This window comes from Arabidopsis thaliana, chromosome 3, assembly GCF_000001735.4.
Source record: "Arabidopsis thaliana chromosome 3, partial sequence".
Classification (NCBI taxonomy): domain Eukaryota; kingdom Viridiplantae; phylum Streptophyta; class Magnoliopsida; order Brassicales; family Brassicaceae; genus Arabidopsis; species Arabidopsis thaliana.
Window position 1 is genome coordinate 19024648 of NC_003074.8, and position 14599 is coordinate 19039246.

The 14599-nt window shown below is 38.8% G+C and overlaps 5 protein-coding genes, 1 long non-coding RNA gene and 1 other non-coding gene across 13 annotated transcripts; 5 read left to right on the forward strand and 2 right to left on the reverse strand.

Annotated features, from left to right (window-relative positions):
- Positions 1-462: 462 nt before the first annotated feature.
- On the reverse strand, positions 463-2132 carry AT3G51238. The gene has a single exon (NR_141670.1). It is a non-coding gene; the product is annotated as an other RNA (long non-coding RNA).
- F3H (flavanone 3-hydroxylase) lies at positions 545-2225 on the forward strand. Of its 2 annotated transcripts, NM_001203121.1 has the most exons (4): positions 545-619; positions 772-1121; positions 1212-1640; positions 1724-2225. In NM_001203121.1, the coding sequence occupies exons 2-4, from the start codon at positions 1014-1016 to the stop codon at positions 2009-2011; spliced, it is 825 nt and encodes a 274-aa protein (NP_001190050.1). In that variant the 5' UTR covers positions 545-619; positions 772-1013; the 3' UTR covers positions 2012-2225. The 2 variants fall into 2 exon arrangements, with proteins under 2 accessions (NP_001190050.1, NP_190692.1); NM_114983.3 differs by having other exon boundaries at positions 545-1121.
- A 1233-nt stretch (positions 2226-3458) lies between these two features.
- Positions 3459-6029, forward strand: AT3G51250 (Senescence/dehydration-associated protein-like protein). 2 transcript variants are annotated; one of them, NM_114984.3, is made up of 4 exons: positions 3459-4541; positions 4816-4982; positions 5410-5494; positions 5618-6029. In NM_114984.3, the coding sequence occupies exons 1-4, from the start codon at positions 3580-3582 to the stop codon at positions 5793-5795; spliced, it is 1392 nt and encodes a 463-aa protein (NP_190693.1). In that variant the 5' UTR covers positions 3459-3579; the 3' UTR covers positions 5796-6029. The 2 variants fall into 2 exon arrangements, with proteins under 2 accessions (NP_190693.1, NP_001325934.1); NM_001339495.1 differs by having other exon boundaries at positions 4816-5494.
- Positions 6030-6278: 249 nt separating this feature from the next.
- Positions 6279-8487, forward strand: PAD1 (20S proteasome alpha subunit PAD1). Of its 2 annotated transcripts, NM_001035761.1 has the most exons (4): positions 6348-6611; positions 7142-7556; positions 7935-7989; positions 8011-8417. In NM_001035761.1, the coding sequence occupies exons 1-4, from the start codon at positions 6439-6441 to the stop codon at positions 8097-8099; spliced, it is 732 nt and encodes a 243-aa protein (NP_001030838.1). In that variant the 5' UTR covers positions 6348-6438; the 3' UTR covers positions 8100-8417. The 2 variants fall into 2 exon arrangements, with proteins under 2 accessions (NP_190694.1, NP_001030838.1); NM_114985.3 differs by having other exon boundaries at positions 6279-6611; positions 7935-8487.
- A 258-nt stretch (positions 8488-8745) lies between these two features.
- Positions 8746-8817, reverse strand: AT3G51265. Its single transcript has one exon. It is a non-coding gene; the product is annotated as a tRNA-Asp (tRNA).
- Positions 8818-8894: 77 nt separating this feature from the next.
- AT3G51270 (protein serine/threonine kinase) lies at positions 8895-12365 on the forward strand. Of its 4 annotated transcripts, none has more exons than NM_001203122.1 (14): positions 8895-8964; positions 9155-9287; positions 9406-9452; positions 9546-9616; positions 9735-9848; positions 9946-10121; positions 10221-10285; positions 10534-10651; positions 10846-10919; positions 11013-11060; positions 11206-11368; positions 11550-11681; positions 11772-11885; positions 11955-12299. In NM_001203122.1, exons 2-14 carry the CDS (start codon positions 9204-9206, stop codon positions 12123-12125), a joined length of 1377 nt encoding a protein of 458 aa, NP_001190051.1. In that variant the 5' UTR covers positions 8895-8964; positions 9155-9203; the 3' UTR covers positions 12126-12299. The 4 variants fall into 4 exon arrangements, with proteins under 4 accessions (NP_001190051.1, NP_190695.2, NP_001326515.1 ...); NM_114986.3 differs by having other exon boundaries at positions 8908-8964; positions 10221-10309; positions 11772-11870; positions 11955-12365; NM_001339496.1 differs by having other exon boundaries at positions 8921-8964; positions 9159-9287; positions 10221-10309; positions 11772-11870; positions 11955-12285.
- A 127-nt stretch (positions 12366-12492) lies between these two features.
- Positions 12493-14401, forward strand: AT3G51280 (Tetratricopeptide repeat (TPR)-like superfamily protein). The gene is made up of 4 exons (NM_114987.6): positions 12493-12731; positions 12818-13030; positions 13117-13272; positions 13361-14401. Exons 1-4 carry the CDS (start codon positions 12582-12584, stop codon positions 14132-14134), a joined length of 1293 nt encoding a protein of 430 aa, NP_190696.1. The 5' UTR covers positions 12493-12581; the 3' UTR covers positions 14135-14401.
- Positions 14402-14599: the final 198 nt, after the last annotated feature.

The following is a 14599-nucleotide window of genomic DNA, read 5'->3' on the forward strand; positions in this document are numbered from 1 at the left end:
TAACCAACTAATATAAATATGCACATTCACTTAAAATTAACTAATATCATAAAGAGTATTATGGCGTCTGTTTTATTGTTTATCCATAACTACATCAATCAAATCCAAGTTGATATACTAGTTAGAACCTAATACTTTACAAATCCGATCATTAATTTATCTTGTCTGCTTAAGATTTTTTTTTTGTGAATAAGGTTTAATTATCTCATCAATACGATTTAGTAAAAAGTCTGTGCAAAAATTAATGACGATTGGGATTTTTGTAACGCAAGCCCGTACCAGAACATGTCTCCGCCACGTGATTTCTCCACAGACCACAAGCATTTTTAAGACGTGGCTTTCTATCAACCGTTAAAAACGTAAATCATATTAACCATGTGTCTACTACCTACGGTGTAAACGAAACTGTATAACGTCCCTATCATATAATAGTAATGTGATACGTTGGAATGTAGCCAAAAAGCATAAAAAATAAATAGATAATTAAGTTTATAATGTTTTCCTACAAAATATTATTATACCGTATGTATTTTTTATTTTATTTTCTGAAGTTAAAAACAGATGTAGTTAGTTGAGTAAATTGTGTTCTAGAAAGAGAAGAGAGAGCAGTAGTACCGTGGTAGGTAGCTAGCGACCTCTTCGTTCGTCAGTCATCACAAGCTTTGAAAGATTTTCAGCTACCACTCTCTCCTTTATATATTCATTACACATCTCTTCTTTCTATATCTCTCTTAATTTAGTCTTTTGTCTTCGTAATTACAATGGCTCCAGGAACTTTGACTGAGCTAGCCGGAGAGTCTAAGCTCAACTCTAAATTTGTCAGGGACGAAGATGAACGGCCCAAAGTCGCTTACAATGTGTTTAGCGACGAAATCCCGGTGATCTCTCTCGCCGGTATCGATGACGTCGATGGAAAAAGAGGAGAGATCTGCCGTCAGATCGTTGAGGCTTGTGAGAATTGGGGCATCTTCCAAGTGGTCGATCACGGCGTCGATACTAACTTAGTGGCGGATATGACTCGTCTCGCTCGTGACTTCTTTGCTTTACCTCCGGAAGACAAGCTCCGTTTCGACATGTCCGGTGGTAAAAAAGGAGGATTCATCGTCTCTAGTCACCTCCAGGTAAAAGCCACACCACAATCTTCTAGGTTAAATACGTAATTATGTTTTAATCTTGCCGTTAAAGACATAATAATTATACTATAAATACAGGGAGAGGCTGTGCAAGATTGGAGAGAGATTGTAACGTATTTCTCGTACCCGGTGAGAAACAGAGACTACTCACGGTGGCCAGATAAGCCGGAAGGTTGGGTGAAAGTGACGGAGGAGTATAGTGAGAGGCTTATGAGTTTGGCTTGTAAGCTTCTTGAGGTTTTGTCTGAAGCTATGGGTCTTGAGAAAGAGTCTCTTACCAATGCATGCGTCGATATGGACCAAAAGATTGTTGTTAATTATTACCCAAAATGCCCTCAGCCTGATCTCACCCTCGGACTCAAGCGTCACACTGACCCTGGAACCATTACCTTGCTGCTACAAGACCAAGTCGGTGGATTACAAGCCACACGTGACAATGGCAAGACATGGATTACGGTTCAGCCTGTTGAAGGAGCGTTTGTCGTCAATCTCGGCGACCACGGCCATGTTAGTACTCTATCCATTTATTGGCTTTTTTGTTTCTCTGTTTTTGGTTTTGACTTGGTCAATCTTGATTTGTCTTGATGAAGTTTTTGAGCAATGGGAGGTTCAAGAATGCTGATCATCAGGCCGTGGTGAACTCTAACTCGAGCAGATTATCCATAGCCACGTTCCAGAACCCCGCGCCGGATGCCACAGTGTATCCACTGAAAGTAAGAGAAGGAGAGAAGGCAATATTGGAGGAGCCAATCACGTTTGCCGAGATGTATAAGAGAAAGATGGGAAGAGATTTGGAGCTTGCTCGCCTCAAGAAGCTGGCTAAAGAGGAGCGTGACCACAAAGAAGTTGACAAGCCTGTCGACCAAATCTTCGCTTAGAATCTTTGTGTTCTTGCTTACTTGTTGTTGCGTTGGTTCTGTTTTGTACGTTGGTACTGAAAATTATGCTAGGCTCGGTGTGTTTTGTGTTTATTTATGTTCTTTCGAATCATAAAGAAATAATGATAATTGATGCACTTGTCTATGACAAAAACATCATACTCCACCTGTATTTGACGCGTTGGGTTTATGTCAAAAAGCATTAATACTTCAACTCCTCTCTATTCAGTGGCATACATACATTGTTGGTAACTGTCATTGTCTAAACACTTTGTACTACTAATCAATTTTTTTTGTTCTTCCTACTTCTCCTTTATGATTTCTTCGATTGTTATTCTTTTATGTTGAAGCGTTAAACCGAAACACATACCTTGGCAGTTTAGTGACGAATTTTAGCACCAAGAAAATCGACACAGAGATCGGGTAGAGATCACAAATGGAAATCAACCACCGTTCAAGTGTCAATGGTCACAAAGTTATACATTATGTCTTCTCTTCAATCATTCTTTTATAGACAAAGGAAAAGAAACCATAAAGAAAAACATGATTTTGGTGTCTATTGAGAAATAACTTCCTCAAAACTAAACCAGTTTGGTATCCTGCCAAATCATAAGCGCAAACCAACCATAAACCAACATAATGTACATATTAAGTTTGCTCAGAGTACAGGGTTTCTTGATGAGATACACTTGTCAAACCACCGTATACACCATCTGGCAAGAGAGGATCACATAAGGTGTCATAATGAAGCTCCGAAATCTGCAGGCATTCTAACATAATGGATCGACAAGCAAATGCGAAACAAGATCACCACCATTGAAAGACAAAAGGGTGGGCGATATGAAGCTAGCTTTCAAAGCTGACTCCAAAGTCAGATTTAATTCTCTAAGTTTTCATTATAATCTCTGCTCTTGATTTATTTTTCTATAGAACACACGATGTACTAGTTGTAAAAACGTTATTTTTTTTTTTTGAATCTAATTTAGTATTACTTATTAAAAAAAAAAAAAAGATTCACACCGGTTCATCTATATGATGAATTGTAATGGACTTGTATTTTTTCCAAGCACTTCACTCTATTTCGTGGAATCAAAACTTTTGCAACAACGGCTTATGCTAGTCTCACATGATGCGTTTTACACACTCTAGATAGATTGACCTCGCATTAGATCGGAATTCTAGTGATGCCCTCTACTAACATATAATTGATATCAATCACCATCCATAATCTTATTTGGTTTTAGATCTCTTGCAACACTAGCTCTTTCTTCCTATCACAATAGGCTTTTCATTTGGGCATTTGCAACTTTTTTTTATATTTTTCATGATTATGAAAACCTTAATAGAGTAGAAAAGGTGGTAAATAGATATTTATGCGTGTGGATTCAAATTGCGTATTGCATTAACGATATCGACAATTTTATTGGTTAAACCGGCGGGAGTACACTTTTATTTATAGTCTATTTTTACGCCACGTCATCTCTACCTTGAAAAATTGAAATTCATCATTTTTCTTCCTCCTTAAGATTTTTTTTTTTTCTTTTCTAATTAACGACAACACGACGAAGATGAATCCTTCTCACGGTGGCGACGACAAGCAACGACCGGCGATGTATCCCCAAGTTGATCAATCCATTCCTGATAATCCTTTTGCTTCTACAAATCCTTACGTCGCTTCTTCACCTTATCTATATCCTTCTCTATCCTCTCATAATCTCGGACCTAATCTCTTCCCAGACCACGGAGATGCATCCAACGACCAATCACCATCTGCTCCTCCTCAGGCGACGGAGGAGGTTCTCATCCGTGTTCCCGGCGCTATTCTCAACCTTATCGACAAATCCTACAGCGTTGAACTCGCGTGCGGTGATTTCACCATCGTTCGAATTATCCAGGGGCAAAACATTGTAGCGGTTCTAGCCAATGTTGGAAATGAGATTCAATGGCCGTTGACGAAGAACGAGGTTGCAGCTAAGGTTGATGGATCTCACTATTTCTTTTCGATTCATCCGCCAAAGGAGAAAGGTCAAGGATCTGGGTCTGATTCAGATGATGAACAAGGGCAAAAGAGTAAATCGAAATCGGATGATGAGATTCTTAATTACGGATTGACCATTGCTTCGAAAGGGCAAGAGAATGTATTACTTGTGCTTGATCAGGTTTTACGAGACTACAGTTGTTTCACAGAGCAGAGAATGTCTGAAAAAGCCAAGGAGACTGGAGAAGAGGTGCTGGGAAATTCAGTGGTGGCGGACACTTCGCCGGAGGAGCTTAAGGGTGAGAGAAAGGATGTTGTGGAAGGTCAATGTGCGGCGTATTGGACAACACTTGCACCGAATGTCGAGGATTATACTCACAGTACTGCTAAAATGATAGCTTCCGGGTCAGGTAAGCTGATCAGAGGGATACTGTGGTGTGGGGATGTAACTGTGGAGAGACTCAAGAAGGGAAACGAGGTTATGAAGAATAGGCTTAGTCGTGCTGAGAAGGAGAAAGATGTTAGCCCTGAGACACTGAGGAGAATCAAGAGGTATGGTTATACTTAGGAATTTTGCATCTTTGACCTTGAAAATAACTGCTTAGGAATCTAGTAGGGATTCTCTTATCTGGTTCCTTGTTTCATGATCATTAGAGAACTGAGTAGTAAGGGATGATTATTGTTTGCAGAAGACCAATTCTATGAGCAGTGATGAAATTTCTTGTTTAAAAATGTTTGAACATTGTGCATTCTCATGGTAGTATATCTTGAATGAAATCAATTTTTATGCCTTTGCTTATCTCCCTCATGTGGTTTCTATCTAAAGGGTTAAGAGAGTGACACAAATGACAGAGAAAGTTGCCACTGGTGTTCTTTCTGGTGTTGTCAAAGTCTCGGGATTCATCACTGGTTCAATGGCAAACTCAAAAGCTGGAAAGAAGCTTTTTGGTCTCTTGCCTGGAGAGATTGTTCTCGCATCCCTCGATGGATTTAGTAAGTAGATTACTTGTTTTTGGTTTCTCATATTTCCTATCCCATGCTTGGAGGGTCATAAAAGCTTCTTGATTCACGAGTTGCCTTGCTTTCTTTCATCTCACTTGAATACATGTTTTGACATGACCAGCATTACAATTATTGTTTATCCGACTTTCCCTCTGATGGCCATTCCCATAATTTTTCCAATTTTTCGAATATGACATTTAGCAGAAGTTCCTTGATATAGTGTATTAGTGCTTGGATCTGCTTCTTGCATTGAACAAGTTAGTCTGGTGGACTTTGGAGCATTATTCTTTTTGTGGGTTTTTAATTTCAAAGTTACCAAATGTTTTGTAATCGCTGGCTTCCCTTATATACCGAACCCTTTTTTGTTTAAGGCACATGGGATTAGTACCCTTCTTTTCATGTTTACTTCTTGTTGCAGGCAAGATCTGTGATGCTGTTGAAGTTGCTGGGAAAAACGTAATGTCGACTTCATCAACTGTCACAACAGAATTAGTCAATCACAGGTATTGATTAGCAAAGGCATATATAAACAATCACATATCTCCGCATGAGTGATCTTCAGCAAGAGTGATCAAAGTTTCCTTAGATCTTAAAGAAACCTCATGGATTCTGTTTCGAAATTACAGGTACGGCACAAAAGCAGCAGAGGCTACTAACGAAGGGCTAGACGCAGCGGGACATGCATTTGGAACGGCATGGGTTGCTTTCAAGATTCGAAAGGCATTTAACCCCAAAAATGTCATAAAGCCTTCATCATTGGCCAAGTCTGTTTCGGAACTAAAGGCTAAGAAAGGCTCCAAGTAAACACTAAACAGCCTTCAACTGTTCTGTGTTCATCTAAACTTGCATTTAGTTTTTCATTTTGGAAAAGTATATGAAGATTGATTGATGTAACTCTATATTTAGTTTTCTGTGTATATTGTGATTCTATGTAAACTATATAAACAGTTTCTTCCAATCTTCTCCCATTTATGGGTTTGATTTGTAACTTCTTAATGCATCGAGAAGCAGTATTAGTACTCTTTATCTTTCTTTTGTACTGCTATTTCTTACCGCTAACTCTCATCTCTGGTGACTTATCCTGCCTTCGTTTACCTTTTTTAGTGTTTGCTTAGAAACACTAATTGCACCTATGTTATGTATTCTACCAGATTAATTTGACAAAAAACAATGTTAGGAGTTTTAATGTTTTGAAGAAGTGGGCCAGATGTTTGGAGTTTTAGGCCAATGTAGCTCATCTTGGGCCCAGTACAGAAATAAATCCAGTGATGATTCTTTCTGATTGGCTGGAAGGTGTGTGTACGTGAACCTGTCCGCAGGTGATTAAAACAGAGCTGGGCTTTTGGCTTGTCGCCTAAGTCGGGAATCGTTTACTGTGAAATAAAAACGAGAGAGAGTTTTTGAAGAAGAAGAAAGAACACTCACAAGATCCAGAAAAAGGTAAAAGATGGCGAGATACGATCGAGCAATCACTGTATTCTCCCCCGATGGTCACCTCTTCCAAGTAGAGTATGCCCTAGAAGCCGTCCGAAAGGGTAACGCCGCCGTCGGAGTCCGCGGCACAGATACTGTCGTCCTCGCCGTCGAAAAGAAATCCACCCCTAAGCTCCAGGATTCCAGGTATTGCTCCGATCTCTACCGATACAAGATGCTTAAACCGGATTTAGTCCATTTACTTTTGTTTCTGCACTTTGATTTTGGTTTTAAGCTTCACCTGGATAGCTCGCTTGATTTACTCAATTGCTACTTGTATGATCACTGTTTCAATCCTTCTGAACTAAATCCTGATGTTGGGATTTTGTATCACTTCGTAATTGCGAATCTAGTATTGTTAGATCGTAGAATCTGAGCTGAACCCTAGTTTAAGTCTTTTTCTCTACGAGTGTACAATTACAGTTCCTGTATCTCAGACGTGTTTTTTTGTATAAGAACACGTTTTTGGTTATACTCTGCAAATTGATCATTCACTGCGTAAAAATATAATTTTGGTGTTGAACTTGCTGAAATCTAAGCAATATCGTCTTCGTATCTGTTGGCTGAGCTCTTGCTCCAATAGATCTGAGTTTTTTTACCTATTGTTATCCGTATATAGGATCTGGTTGGTGTTCCTTCCCAATCATATGAGTTTTGATAATTTTTTTGCTTCTCAGATCAGCAAGGAAGATAGTGAGCCTTGATAATCACATTGCATTGGCCTGTGCTGGACTGAAAGCAGATGCTCGTGTCTTGATAAACAAGGCGAGGATAGAGTGTCAAAGCCACAGGCTTACGTTGGAGGACCCAGTTACTGTTGAGTACATTACTCGGTACATAGCAGGGCTTCAACAGAAGTATACTCAAAGTGGTGGTGTGAGGCCTTTTGGTCTTTCCACTCTTATTGTTGGGTTTGATCCCTACACTCGTATACCCGCGCTTTATCAGACCGATCCATCTGGTACATTCTCTGCTTGGAAAGCTAATGCAACTGGGAGAAACTCTAACTCAATTAGGGAGTTTCTGGAGAAAAACTACAAAGAAAGCGCTGGCCAAGAAACTGTTAAGCTTGCTATCCGTGCTCTGCTTGAGGTTAGTTTGCTCTATCATGTTCTATAACTAAACCTTGTAGTTTTCTTTTGAGCTATTGTCGGGGTGCCCTGTTAGTGAATGTTCTATAACTAAACCTAGTAGTTTTAGTTGACAATGAGATCTGACCTATTAATTATTTTGCTGCGTGACCCGGTGATTTTGTGAGCAACATGCCAAACTTTGAACCTCATTATGATTCTTCATTATTTATAGGTGTGGCTTTAGGTTAAAAGTGAATGTTAGAGAATGTTAAAGTTTTTGAAAATGTAGAAGACCTTACTAATTGAGTTGGATTATAATGTTAGATGAGCTTACTTAGCAAACGCACAAGTAGTGGTGGAACTTGTAAAGAAGCTGAAAAGGATTTGCATTTTGCAGGTTGTTGAGAGTGGGGGAAAGAACATTGAGGTTGCTGTAATGACACGAGAGGAAGGTGTTCTGAAGCAACTAGAAGAAGAAGAAATTGATATCATTGTGGCTGAGATCGAAGCAGAGAAGGCTGCAGCTGAAGCAGCCAAGAAAGGCCCTGCGAAGGAAACATGAACCAGATCTTAAAGTAGCGGTCTCAGATTATGAGTTGTAATGCTGGTTCAAAGTCAGGGATATTCAAGGGTTGAATAGAAAATCTAGACCGCATGAAATGGTTTGTTGGATTACTAGCCTATTTGACACTGTTGCTTTAAATCTTAAATGACATTTTAGCGGAGTTTCGATACTTGTCAGTTGGAACTATGGCATGTTCAGTATTCTAGATGACTTTGCATTTGCGCTCAAGAGTTGTAGATTTTGATTTTGGAAACGTTGTTTCTTACTAAACATGTCTCTCTTCTTATTATCTCCATTGTGTAACTTACCGTTTTTACCATCTTTGTACCTCCATTAACTTGTTCACCAACGAATAACATGAAGAGAACAACATTACAAAGTGGAACTGACATAAACTATGATCACCAAAGTCCATAAGACTGCCAGCAACCCTGAAGATAGTTAGTTGTAGTTTGCTGAACCACAATGGTTTTGAATCAAACGAAATTCCATTACCAGACAACAAGATGCTAGCCCTTTCTTCTCTTTAGCTTTGTGTGTCACCATTGAGACGATTACCTCAAATGACGTAAAGGTATCCCCAATAAGGCAATAACGTAAAGGTAACGTTAATGATGTTAAAAATCTTGAAAAACAAAAAAGACGCCGTTGCCGGGGATCGAACCCGGGTCACCCGCGTGACAGGCGGGAATACTTACCACTATACTACAACGACCTCGTTGTTAGGATATCAAATAACATGGTATTAATACAATAGTATACAAAGATTTTTCTAAAAGAGAGTTGAATCTTGTGTCTAAAGGATTTTCGAGTTCACAAAAAGAATTTCCTCGCTCTACCGCCGCCGTCTCTCTTCTCTCAGGTAAGCTACTTCAGTTTCTCTGATAAACCTATTTTGCTCTGTTCTTGTCCGAAACTTTACCGTATCTAGTCGATATCTAGTTTAGGTGAGTTATCTGTTAAAAGTTTTTACCTTTGAGTGGTATTGTCGGTTTGTCGTCTAGGGTTGCATTCAATATCACAGCAATTTGAGAAATTGATATTTTATTCAGCAAGGTTGAATCATCAGAGAAGAAAGGGTTTTACACTGCGGCGTAAAGGATGAAGCTTGACGTGAATGTGTTGAGATATTTATCCAAAGATGATTTTCGAGTTCTCACTGCTGTCGAGATGGGAATGCGAAACGTCAGTGCTCCTCTCTAATCGCTTTTTTTTTTTTAAATTCTGGAATTGACATTTAGGGTTTTAACCTTTTGTTTTACTTTTTTTTTCTGAAAATCCTCTGATTTTTTGGTTTTTGCAGCATGAGATTGTTCCTTCTGAGCTTGTGGAGCGCATTGCTTGTCTAAAGTATGCCCCGGTCTTTGATGCTTTGGATGTTTTCCTTCTTTATTAAGCTTATTTCTTCATTTTGTATAATCTACATACCTCTTATATTCACAGACATGGAGGCACCTACAAGGTCCTGAAGAACTTGCTCAAGTATAAGCTTTTGCACCACGATTCCTCTAAATGTGAGGAATTATCTCTATAGGCATTAGTAACTTTTCTTGATATGTCTTTTGAGGATTGGAAGTCTTGTTAAGTTGCAGAATCTTATCGCTATTGCGTTCTTTGTTTATATCTGTCTAGATGATGGATTCCGACTCACCTATCTGGGTTATGACTTTCTTGCCATTAAAACATTGGTCAACCGGGGTATATTTACCGGTGTCGGTCGTCAGATTGGTGTTGGTAAAGAGTCAGGTATGTTGTTTTCCTATTTATTTTTATTTTATCGGTGTCGAAGAGATGCGTGTTGGTGGCTGATGTATCTTATTTATTTGTTCTTTGCATATAATAGACATATTTGAGGTCGCTCAGGAAGATGGAACTATTCTAGCAATGAAGTTACATAGACTAGGGAGAACCTCCTTTAGGGCTGTCAAATCTAAGCGTGACTACTTGAGGCATCGCAGTAGTTTCAGCTGGTTGTATCTCTCCCGACTTGCAGCTCTCAAGGAGTTTGCTTTTATGAAGGTTATTGCCTTCTTCCACTAATGTAACACTATTCTTGTGGGTGTATCATCTTTTTATTTTATTTTTGGCCTAATGTTTGTTTGGCTTCTGGGTGAGCAGGCTTTGGAAGAACATGACTTTCCGGTTCCAAAAGCTATTGACTGCAATAGACATTGTGTTATCATGTCCCTTGTGCAAGGTTACCCCATGTAAGGACCTAACTACATATTTACACAAAGAAAAGTGGTTATGATTTATGATGTTTGTCATCATCTACTGATATGTTGTGGTCGGATATTGATTTTAAGCTAAGATAATCATTGGATTTTTGAGTTTCTAAGAAAGCTAAACCATTTGCTTCACTCACTCACTAAGAAACAGTTACACCCTTTCTGCTGTGAATCACATCTTTTCACATTTTTCATTTATGCAGGGTTCAGGTGAAGCAATTACAGAACCCTGAGACAATTTTCGAGAAGATCATTGGTATTGTTGTTCGTTTGGCTGAGCATGGTCTAATTCATTGTGACTTCAATGAATTCAACATCATGGTGAGATACTTAGATCTATCTAGTTGAATTATACCTTCTATTTGTAAGTTACTTTGCTGAAAATATCATGCATTTATTTGAAGCTGCCTTCTCATATAAGTTAATTAATACTTCTGTAAGCATGCTAGTTTTGTCCTCTGCCTACTTACAATTTTCATTGACACATCCTGTTTATGTATGCATGTATGTTATAGATTGATGATGAAGAGAAAATAACGATGATTGATTTTCCACAAATGGTATCTGTTTCACACCGAAATGCACAAATGTATGTGACCTCTCATCTCTGCACCATGCCTCAGTACTTTCTTCCAAATTTCTATAAAATATTCTTGGTTTGTTAATGAATTTTGTCTCTCAGGTACTTTGACCGTGATATCGAATGCATCTTCAAGTTTTTCAGAAAAAGGTGATTTACCAATTTGATTTTCTTTTTAATATATACATCATTTGTTCACAATACCTAGTAGAAAATAATCTCTCAGTCGCTGAATCCATGTCATGAATGACCCTGAAATTCTCATTTTTCTTTGAACTCTGGTCCTTTCTTACAGGTTTAATATGTCTTTCCATGAAGATAAAGGTGAATCAGAGGAGACGGAGGTGGATGAGAACAGCAGACCATCTTTTTTCGATATTACTAAAGATGCTAATGCTCTGGATAAAGATCTAGAAGCTAGTGGGTTCACAAGAAAGGAGCAGACTGACCTCGATAAAGTATGTGAGCCTATGACCTTAGTTATAACACTGCTTATCAATCTTCAATCAACCGTTTCTTGGTATTGCGTATATATTTTGAATCTTAGGCAGACTAATTTGCAGCACTGGTCTCTGTGTGGTTTTGTTTCCTCATTCTCTCTGGTATATAGAATGAACATATGGTTTCTGTCTTTTATAGTTTATTGAAGGTGGGGTGGAGAAGAGTGAAGATTCTGATGAGGATGAGGAATCTGATGATGAAGAGCAGACTTGTGAATCAAACGAAGAAGGAAACCTAAATGAAATAAAATCATTACAGTTGCAAGACAAGGTATAAAACTTTCCAATTCATCATACAACTGAAACATGTACCAAGTAAAGATGTCCTCTACTTACAGTATATGCTTTTGGCATGATGTAGGAGCAAAAAAGTTCAGATGGTGTTGAGGCAGAAGTTGAGTTGGATAATACCGAGAACGGTGAAAGCAATGGAGATGAAGATGAAGTCGGAAGTAATGAGGTTAGTATCTTGTGTGTGAGTAACTCGGAGAGTGAAGTAATGAAATCACTTACAAAAATGAGTTTTGCTACTTCCTTTGTACAGGAGGAGGAAGAGAAAGAGGCAGAGCTGGAGAAAAATTTGGGCAAGGTAAGACGCAGAGCCATGGCAGCAGCCAGGGGACGTAGAAAGTCACAGTCTTCAAGAAACACATACAAGGACAAAGGACGCGGATCCCAAAACTCCAAGATCCACAGCAACATGAGCGGCTTTTGATACTCCAACTGTGGGCTTGAATGGGCCGTATAATGATGTAAACGGGCCCATAATCTTTTTCTAGTGACTTTTTCTCGAATCGTTGAGTTTTCCAAATTGAACACCAACCAATGTACTGAGACAGAGAAATTAAATTATAACGGATATGTTTCTTAATAAATCAAATCTCAAATGTTATTTTGTCCAAATTTTGTTTGATGTAGTTTTAGCGGGGCTAAACTGAAAACACATGAAAGTCAAAGGAGTAGATGCGAAACGCTCCCCCAGTAATTAGCGGAAATAGAAAATAATGGAACGCAACGGCTAGTGATCTCAACGGTCGAAAATTTAAACTTTTTTATAATAATTGACAGACCTCTCTCTTTTGTTAAAATCCTAACCTTGTTCTCACATTAATCCTCCGCCGAGATTCCTTTTGTCTTCTTCTTCTTCATCTTCTCCATTTCAATTACAAAGATGATGAGAGATGTTTTCAGGCCGACTAAATCAGCCCCTTGTTCTCCTGCAAAGCCACTTGGTATCTCTCGCACTCAATCTGAATCATTTCATGCTATTCACAAAGTTCCTGTCGGAGACAGTCCTTATGTCAGAGCAAAGAATGTTCAGGTGATTTGATTATATCCCTTCTATAGATCTGAATTTGTGTTTGATTTGATTTTTGTTCTGTCTCTGATTGTTGTTTTATGGATCAGTTAGTGGAGAAGGATCCAGAGAGAGCAATTCCTCTGTTTTGGAAGGCTATTAATGCTGGAGATAGAGTGGACAGTGCTTTGAAAGACATGGCTATTGTGATGAAGCAACAAAACCGCGCTGAAGAAGCCATTGAAGCTATTAAATCACTCAGAGTTAGATGTTCAGATCAAGCTCAGGAATCTCTCGACAATATCCTCTTAGATCTCTACAAGGTCCGTCCTTTATACATAACCCTGTTTCCTCTGTTTCGTTTTTGCATTTGGTTTGATTCTGTATTGAAATGGATTTGTTACTGCAGAGATGTGGGAGATTAGATGACCAGATTGGACTTTTGAAACATAAGCTCTTCTTGATACAGAAAGGACTCGCTTTCAATGGTAAACGAACCAAAACAGCTAGATCTCAAGGCAAGAAGTTTCAAGTCTCTGTGGAGCAAGAAGCTACTCGGTTACTGGTAAGCAGCAATTTCAAAATGTGCATTATGTTTAGCAATTACCAAGTTTGTGTTAATTCTTAATTGGATGATGATTGGTTTGAAACAGGGAAACTTGGGATGGGCTCTGATGCAACGAGACAACTTTGTGGAAGCTGAAGATGCATACAGAAGAGCTTTATCAATAGCACCAGACAACAACAAAATGTGTAACCTTGGTATCTGCCTTATGAAGCAAGGAAGGATCGATGAGGCCAAAGAGACTTTACGACGTGTGAAACCCGCGGTTGTTGATGGCCCTAGAGGCGTGGATTCACATCTAAAAGCTTACGAGAGAGCGCAACAGATGCTGAATGATCTTGGATCTGAGATGATGAGAAGAGGAGGAGATGATAAGGTTGAACAAAGAAGGCTCTTTGATGCAATCTTTGGATCTTCCTCTATATGGCAACCTCAGCCTTGTAGTGAGCAGACTGTGAAGGCTAAACCAAAGCCTGGTTTAAGCAATGGTGATGGATACGGTGATGAGAACGTGAAGATGAGTGTGAATCCAGTAGTAGTAAACCCATTAAGGGTTGATGCAAAACCGTTCTTCTCTTCGAAGTTGGTCATCAGTAACAACGAGAAGCTGAAGAGAACGAGATCGTCGAGCCAAGGGATGGGGATGTTGAGTGGTATTGGTGGTGATCATGAGGGAGAGACAAACACAAGCACGAGAAGGAGATTGTCAATGGAGAAGAAAGCAACGGAGTGTGGATTACCAGACAATAAAGACTTTGAAGATGCGATCATGGCTGCTGTTTTAGGAACAGAAACCAAAGTGGACAAGAAGAGGCTCAAGGTGTTCCAGGATATCACTTTGTGTCTCAATCAGAGTCTCTAACCACTCTTATCATTTTATCATTCTAATTTATAATTTAGTCAAGGAATCAAAAAAGGAGATGAGCTTAATTCTTCTTGGTAATTTTATTAATGTTTTTGTCAGCTTTAAGTTGCTGCCATTTTTTTCACAATTATTGTCTTCATTGACCAGTAATAAAAGCTGAAGTTATTATTTTCCTTGCCATTCTACAAATATAGTTATTGATCAAGAATAGTGTTGTAAAATGTTACTAAAATCTAATGAGATAGAGAGAAACAAAGAAGATGAAGATGACATGAGTGGTTACCATGAATATCCCATTAATTAATCCATCAGAATCTTATTTACTGCGTTACCATTAATCAGATGGTTGCTCTTACTCTTTTTATTCACCACTCACTCAACTTTTGTGGTCAAGTTTGTAGCAAATTAGGGGTAATTAGTATCCATTAAACCAATCATTTGTATCTATCAATTTGGACTCTT